Source organism: Poecilia mexicana, unplaced genomic scaffold, assembly GCF_051168715.1.
Source record: "Poecilia mexicana isolate PSO_F unplaced genomic scaffold, ASM5116871v1 scaffold_20, whole genome shotgun sequence".
In the NCBI taxonomy this organism is placed as follows: Eukaryota; Metazoa; Chordata; class Actinopteri; order Cyprinodontiformes; family Poeciliidae; genus Poecilia; species Poecilia mexicana.
The window spans coordinates 12,683,027-12,691,746 of NW_028263389.1; the positions used below are offsets into that span (position 1 = coordinate 12,683,027).

The 8,720-nt window shown below is 40.4% G+C and overlaps 1 protein-coding gene across 1 annotated transcript; it reads right to left on the minus strand.

Moving 5' to 3' along the window:
* Positions 1–772: 772 nt before the first annotated feature.
* kpna1 (karyopherin alpha 1 (importin alpha 5)) lies at positions 773–8,394 on the minus strand. Its single transcript, XM_014969944.2, has 14 exons — positions 8,307–8,394; positions 6,836–6,969; positions 6,031–6,144; positions 5,835–5,934; positions 5,464–5,558; positions 5,070–5,201; positions 4,836–4,924; positions 4,643–4,742; positions 4,327–4,490; positions 3,839–3,917; positions 3,635–3,760; positions 3,430–3,557; positions 2,881–3,056; positions 773–2,630 (listed from the first exon to the last, which is right to left on the minus strand). Exons 2-14 carry the CDS (start codon positions 6,959–6,961, stop codon positions 2,443–2,445), a joined length of 1,617 nt encoding a protein of 538 aa, XP_014825430.1. The 5' UTR covers positions 6,962–6,969; positions 8,307–8,394; the 3' UTR covers positions 773–2,442.
* Between the last annotated feature and the right edge of the window lie 326 nt (positions 8,395–8,720).

Sequence of the window (8,720 nt, forward strand, 5' to 3'; positions counted from 1 at the left end):
GGGGACGAACACGGGGGGAAGCAATACGGGATATTTACACACCCTCACTGGTCACACTCAGAAACTCATCTACCAGCCATGTACGATGCGCTCCGCCACCCGTTTCTTCAGACAGGGATATGAAATTTATTGTGCGGTTCGTCGGTAAAGCTACATTTACACGGTAAGCATCAGCTACTCAGCCGCCCGCCCTGTTCAGGCTATCCGCTCACCTCAGCGCTCTTCCCGCCGTTCGCTTTCAACCAGCAGCCCCGGAGGAGAAATGCTGCCGTACTCCAGGCATTCCCCCAGTCATTTTAAGGATGCTTATTGGTTCCCCAAAAACGATAAAAAGTCGGGCATTATCAATCCCCACGGGTCAATCTTGAAGATTGGACTTTATGCCGCTGAGACTTAGCTTTTGTCAACAACTCAGAGGCGGAAGTGAGAGCTCCGCGCAACGCAAATGAAGTCCCGGCCGGAACACGGTGCCTAACTAATAAAACATAAATTAACGAAGCTTCGAGGCAGGTAAATTTTCCTCGAGGAATTTTAGTAATCGAGGTACTCGAATCATTCGAGGAATCGTTTCAGCCCTAACTAATACCCAACATGAATTTTATGATTTCGATGTCAGACTATTTGGAAATAACACAAGATTATGCTCCCTCCGTTACAACTTCAAACATGCATTTATGGGAAGATTACTGAATAAAACTGAAATTAACAATTTCTAACTTGGCAAAATACCCAGTAATCGCATGCGGCAATGAAACTGATCCACGTGCCACTGTTTGGAGTTTCTGAAATGACTTTTATGCAAATGGCAGAACAGAACAGATGCACAAACTCAGTACAACAAACAGTAATGAACACGAAGAGCTGGTCATCTCTTGGAGAGATTTTTGACAAAATTAAGCAACATGAGAAGAGTACTTGGTAAACAAACATTCAGTTGTGCTAACTACAATGATCATCAGGATTTTCAAGTTTAATCTGGATTTTTTTTCCTTTTTTTTTCTGTTGATGTTTTATGGAAGGAGTTCCATATATTAGGGATTATGGCACCAACAACTAAAGATGCTAACTCCCAATTAAAAAAAAAAAGAAAAAAAAAAAAGACCAACCTTGATTCTTCAGTCTGATACATGTCTTGATTTGGCATAAACAAACAGCAAACATTTACCTGGATTCATGTTAGACTGCTCATAGATTAAAACTGCCAATTCACCAAATGCAAAGTCGTTTTAGCTTTGCTGAGGAAAAAAAGAAATCCCCAGTTTTTGACAAGAGTTTGCTGACAATTTCAGTCCACAATCTGCTCGAATTCCCCTTATGTAGAAGGGTAAACAGTGTAATCTTTGTCATACCAGGAATGGGGGCCTGGACTCTTTACATCTCGCTTCCTGAGGAGGGAAGAGCCGTATCATCAACCAACTTAAATAGCAAACATAAAGACTACCGTCGATGAACAGGCAAAAGTCCAGAACTAAAGTGCTGCAAATAAAATGAAACGATGGTTTAATAAATGAAATGGAAAAAAATAAAATAAAATAATCCCGCTGGCTTGCTGCTGGACAGAATCCAGGGTTATATAGTCTGTTTTGTTTCGTCCAAGTCCAATTGTCTCAGTGCGAGGGAAGACTCCAATTCCCATGGTTCCATGGGTTTTTTTTTTTTTTTAAATCAGATGCGGCAGTTTAAACTCTTGAAGGTGGAGCCAGTGCATGTGGAAAAGTCCCAATACTGGTAAGAAGGAATGATATGAGATCAGGGTGGGAATGCGAGCAATCCACCGCGTAGCGACACAGTCAAGTTTCTAATTAGTCTATGTGTGGATTCTGAGAAAAGTTGAGGAAATTCACCCTCCGTTTTTTTTGTTTTGTTTTTTTTTTTTTTCCAAGTTAAGCGACTTTCTTAGTCAGTCCAAGTGATGCACTCAAGCATGAGGTCGATGTCTTGGGGTCAGTCCAGTGTTTAGGTTGGATCTTTCTCTGTGTAGGAGGACAAATTAAGGGGAACCGGGTCAGTATTTGTCCATCTTCCAAGTCATTAATGCTTCAGACAAGCAGGGCAGTCCAAATTCTCCCATTGGCTGAGAGAGTGCTTGCCAATCCTATGGCAACAAGGAGAAGGACGTTCTTATTTCCCATGAGGAGTATGGGAATGGTCTGACAGGAGATGCTGGAGCTCTGGCCAGGAAGTCGGCACAAAACAGAAAAATAAAGTGAACCTTGATGAACTGGCTGACAAGACTTGACCCATGTTGGATGTATGCACAAATATGTGCTTCTTTACTGTTACGTAGTATTATAATGATCAAGATGATGATTGAATCCATCTCTCTGGGAAAGGGGAGGAGCAGGGCTGTTTGTCACTCTGGGTCTTGGCTGTGGGCAGCGACAGAGACGTGAGCGTAGATGAAGATGAAGCTGGCGCTCGGGGGTTGGGGGATTTTTAGCATTATAGCTGGAAGCCTTCCATCGGAGCCTCGCACTGCTGGAAGAGGAACTGCTGCTGCTGCAGGTCGACGGCCGGAGCCAGCGAAGGGTCCTCGTCTTCGGTGTTGAAGTAGCGCTCGATCAGGTCGAAGGCTTTCTGGTAGATTTCCTGGTTCTCGTGACCCTGCAGGAACTCCAGTTTGTCCAGGCCTGAGAGGGAACAGAGGAAGTTAGAGCTGGAAATAGTTGTCTTTATTTTACCAGGGAAACATAAACATCGTGGCTTCTGCGCATTTTTCTTCTCAAAATTCCAGAGTAAGGTTTCATCAAAATTGGAATATGGAGCAGATTAAATGGTAAGAAAATGGAAGCTGCAAAAAGAAAGAATGCATGATTGGATGAACAGATTAATAGAAGAGGGAATAGATTGAAAACTGGACGGGTGGACGGACAACCATACCATAGGCCTCTTCAATGAGAGCACAGTAGGGGTTAATGCCTCCTCCTCTCTTGGCCTCCAGCTCTCCCAGTCGCAGGATGTTTTCTAGACCATTTAGAGCCACTTGGACTATTTTGGAATCCATCAGTGTGAGAAGGTCACACAGAGGTTTTATACAACCGAGTTCCACTAGATGCCTGCAGGGGGCAGTACAGACACAGTAAAAATAAGACTCATCACTTAACCATAATAAAAGGGGTTGTCTTTGGAGTAATATTTATGTCAAAACCACTTAAAACTTATACAAATTAACCATACATGAAGTCTTAGGAAGAACTAATGATGATTAGATTAAATCTTAAGATATAAAACATAATAAAGACAAAGTTTATTTACTATTGTTTGGTATATGCTATACTTTTGTTTTAAGGCTTTCACAGATTTATAAAAAATGCAAAGAATAAAGTACATGGTATTAAAGAGTACATTATGTAACAAATCTACGCAAAAAGGAACTCAAATGTATGATGTAACCTCTTTTTTCTTTCTTAAATAGCACTTGACTTTCACCTTATTTGCTCTGCAGAGCCGCCGGAGGTGGCGTTGGTAATAGCCCACGCTGCCTCCTTCCTTGTGCGAAACTCAGCTACTTGCAGAATACTGATGAGAGGAGGCATCAGACCCGCATCTATCACCATCTGCGAACAAGGGAAGGAACTCATCAGGTCTTCTAATTACTTCTAAAGTTACAATAAAAGCGAAAGTGTAAACGCACCTGTATTTGTGCTCGATTCCCTGCAGTGATGTTGGAGATCGTCCAACAAGCTTCCTTCTTAATAGACTCCTTGGGGCTGCTCAGCAGGTGAAGTAAAGACTGCAGTGCCGAACAGTTCAGAATCACCTGGAATGATACGAGTCAGTCAGAAAATTCACACTTCTCCAGACATTAATACTCAGTTGAAGTAGATGTTGCCTTTACTTGTGTCTGCAGATCATCTCCAGTGACTATGTTTCCAACGGCTCTCAGTGCAGGAGACACCACCTTGTAATCAGAGTGCCTGAAGGAGAGCAGAACCACAGATTGTCATTTTTCAGTTCAGTCAAATAAAAAAGTGCATCTTCATGAATTCTAATGTCATTAAAACGTTCATTTATTTCAGTAATAGCTTGTGGCTTCAGGAAGCCCAGGCCTTGTGAATCTCCCAAAACTCTGGAAGGGGTTTTGCGATAAAATCCTCTCAATGTTTTATGCACATATTCATTTATTAAGAGGCAGCTGCATTTGTACCAGTACACTCAAAACTGTTGAAATGATGTGCACAGGCGAGACTCTGTGACTATTTTAGCAAATTATAATAAGTATGCAATTATGTTTGTTTGCTTATAGCCCATGAACAAGTCATATATTCTATCAACATATTAGTAAAATGTTCTGCATAGTTTCAGTGTACGTGTTTAATGACTTACATCAGCAGTTCGACTAGCCTTCGACAGACTCCTGAGTCGATAACAGCCTGGATCTTGTCATTGGGGCCATCAGAAAGGTAAGAGAGCGCCCAGCATGCATCAGCAAGGATGTCTGTGTCGTTAACAAACAGCAGCCAGGAAAGCACGCTGAGACACGGGGACACCTGAGAGAGAAAACATCGTGTTCAAGTCCAGCTAGGAAAAAACTTTTGCAATTAAGATATGAGAGATAACAGGCTTGTGACCTTGAAAGGCAAGCAATGCTGTGCCGAGATGTGGGCAGTTGCCATAGTGATGCTTTGTCCTCGCAAATTACCTTAGCAAAGTCTGGAGGTGGGTTCTTTCCTCTGCACAGGTTGGATAGCGCCCACACTGCGTTCCTCATCATTGTTAGACGATTTTGTTTGGCCAATAATCTGCAAAGAGAATTTCACAGATCCAGCTTGTGAAACTGCATTTTAATTGTGCGAGTGGTATCGAAAAGATAAGGAAACCAGGAAGCTACTTACTGCAGCAGAGAGGGAAGGATGTTACAGTCTATGACGAAGTCTCTGCATTCTGTGCTGTCACCTGCTATGTTTCCCAAGGCCCACACTGCCTGAGGGGAAAAGCAGCAGTGTAAGCTCAACTGTAAATGCAACAGAAACGCTGCAAGTGTATTTTGAACAGGTTAATTGAACTGAAGAGTAAAGTTAGCTGAGAGAAGCCAATGATGACAAAAAAGTCCACGAAATCTTTCTTACCTGTTCCTGTACGTCCTCAAAGTCCGAGGCGAGCATCTCTATGAATATGGGCACGGCCCCTGCCTGGATTACAACGCGTGTTTGATGGGATGTACCTGACGCAATGTTGGTCAAGACCCATGCAGCCTCGAACTAAAACAGAACATGAAAAGTGTACAATAACATTAGGTTTTATGGTAACCCTTAAACACGAGGAAAGTACATAGGATGATAGATAGAAGGTACGCAAGGTTTTGAGAGAATTTTTTTAAGCATAAATGAAAAAGTTTGCAATAAATGTATAGCAGATATTTCTACAGAGTTAAGACTTTAAATGTGGAACCTAACAAACCTGAAATTTTCTATTTTTGATTTTCCACACTTACTGTTGAGCAGAATCAGTATGTAAATGTACCTGCAGGGTGCAGTTTTCTCTCCTCTTCAGAAATTCAACAAATCGCTCCACAACCCCTGGAGTAGCAATAACTTCATCAATGGGTGGGTTTGGTTCTGTGCGACAAATGCAGAAGAAAAAGAAGGGAAAAGAAAAAGTCCAAATTAAATACTGGAGAGCTGGAGAAGTTTTTTAAGCATAAATTAGAATTAAAATCACACACAGACAGCAGAGTTGCTCAGAATGACAGATTTTGATAATCCATGCATTTCAAGCAATGTCACTATTTCATAGGTTCAGATCATTTAACGACAAGCAGAACATGCTGTGCTGTAGAGAATAAAGTCCACAGACATAAGTGATGCACACATGAGTGAATCTTGCAGCTGTACCTTTAGAAAGGAGCTTCCTAAAGCGCTGAGTGCCTATTAGCTGCTGCTCTGGAGAACTGGAGAAGATCATCTGAATCATGTCTTCAGAGATGACCCCACCCTGCAACACAATTTGTTTACATCTGGTTTTATCGAAGGGTTGGTTTTTTTTTATTATTTATGGAGAACAAGGATGCTTATTTAAACGTTTTCTCACCATGAGTGGGTCCAGGTTGTTCGCCTGTGATTCCAGGTAGCCGCTGTCGGCCATCCCATCATCCTCCAGGGCTCCATCGTCCTCCACAGTGGCAACGTTTCTCCTTTTAAAAAGCTGCAATAGAATTGGAACATGTAAATATAAATTTTGACTCATTTGCCTTGATGTCACATGAATATGAAGAGCACAAGTAGGAAGATGCATACAGTGCCTTGCAGTGGAACGCATATCACTTCAACTTGAAGTTGGATTTTTGTTTTAAAGCCCGATTCCATTTTTACCAACTTATTTGCTCACCACTGTTAGCTAATAAAACTCTCAAAGAACAGCTGTTTTTATACTGAATCTGATTGCATACAGGAGTTTAATAATTTTGTAAATTCTGACGGCAATTGACTGGATTTTGTTTAAGGATACCAAAGGAAATGGAGCCGAATAGAAATGCACAAAGCACATCCCTTCATTTGTAGAATATTTTGAAAATCATGCCTAATTTTTGTCCCATTTTATAATGCGTGATGGTTTGTGTCGGGATATCACAAGCGCTGCATGATACCAGGAAGTATTTTATTGTAACATTGATGAATGCTATTATGACAATATCCATTAAGATTTTAAAAACTGTCCTGACATTTTTCTTTCTTTTGCCATCACACAATATCCAACCAGTCTGTGAGTTTCAGCTTTTCTGACACTACAAACATATATATATACATGAGGTATCAGTCCCTTGTAATTACAATATAGCAAGTACTATACATCAGCTGTGTTACTTCAGTTTGATTTTACACCATGAATTACTTACTTGTTCATCCTTCTTCTGTTTGCGGAGCTGCAGACCTTCCTCTTCCCTCCTCCTCCTCATCTCATCTGTGTTGAGAGACTTGTTCTTGTAGCTTTTGAGTCTTGCATTGTCCTTACCCTGACTCATGGTGCACCCTGACATAATACAAGCATCTATTATTAGCAAAGGATTCTCAAAATCATTTCCACTACTGTTCCAACGGCCCCATACACACATTCACAGATTTGTGTACAACTTTTTGAGTATGAAATGGAGCAGCCTGCAGCTTCACTCCAGCGAAAGCTAAATTGATACATTATGGTTCAAGTACAGCGTTACAAAAAGGAACATTTAAAGTACAAAACTGAAAGAAAAAGAACAAAATGGCAACATGTGGTTAGAAAAAGGGACAAAGATGCAAACTCAAAGTCATCTTACACATGTAACATCTCATAATTCATAATTGTAACTTATATACATTCCAGGATACTGATTAAGCTGGACTATTCATATTTAATTCAACTATAAGCACAGACAGGCTCAAAATTATTCATACCCATTGGGGATAAAGATTTTAAAGTTATTTTTGCTTAACCAAAACTTTTGTTTTAATTTTAAGACGCAGACAGTTGATTATTAAAAAGTAATCAATGTATAAGGAGTATCACTTTTGAGAAAAAAATAAATACATTTTAACAAAAGAAAGGAACACTGAAAAACTGTTAAACCATAATGCATAATGAGTGGAAAAGCTTTTATTGGTAGAAGTCAAATGCTTCTTATGATTTATGAATTTGTTTTTGTTCTGTCTTCACAAATATATTTGATCCTTCAGCTTTTGCAATGAGCTCCGCGTCTTTGAAGCTGGGAGGCCCCGTACCATCATCCTAATCTTTCGCTCCTGTCAAATTTTGTTTATCTTAACAGCTGGATCAGAGTATTTCATAAAAACATGCCTACTTCAGTACTAACATGCATGATCCCAGATGAACTAATGTGACAGCTGTCAGTATTAGCAGAAGAATCGATACTGCAGCCTCAGCCGCTTTTAATTTTAAACAGTTAATAAGTAGATCATTCCCTTAAACAAACATTGCCTAACAACTCACAACATTTGAAGATATACTGCTAGCAGCAGGGTTAGCTTTCTGTGGCTTTACACAGGCTAACTACCAGCAAACCAAACTTAATTTGGTATGCTAAGCATGTCCTTTTCATATTCACGCTTATTAAAAAGCACCGATATAAGGTAGAATGATGTCCTCAGTCGGTCAAGTTGGTTATGTCACAGCCAGTGTTGGCCGCATTCAGCACCCCAAGCTAACAGTCGAACAGCGGCTAACTGGACGTTAGCTTAGCGCGAAACCCACCTCAGCACACTGGACAACCAAATATTTCCAAACGCTTTTGACTGGAATTCAACTATTTTTTCCAAATTAGTTAGTGGAAAACACTATGAATCTGAAAATGGAGATATTTGTAATATTCTGACCTGTCAGATTGGGCTTGTAATCCCCTGTATTCGCTAGGCCACCGTCGAACTGCCGTCGCCGGTATGTCAACCAATGCGCATGCGCAATACTGAGACTTCGCTTACGCACAATAGCTCCGCCCACAAGATGCGTTTTACTTCATAAACAAAGCGGTTGTGTATTTCTAGTCTGTTTCTATTTCTATTTTTAGCTTTTAGAAATTTTCTACAGTCAAAACACTGTCCTGAAAAAAATAATTAAACACTTTTCATACAGTTTCAGTGTTTGCATCTTCAGACATTTAGCTATTTTTTCTATTAATATTTTTTGCTTAGAAGCTGTTTTTAAAGGATTTAAAGAATGCTTTTAACTTCAAAGCAAATTGCATCCACAAATCCGCTCTCTGATAGCGTGAAGCCTGACTGTGCAGGTGT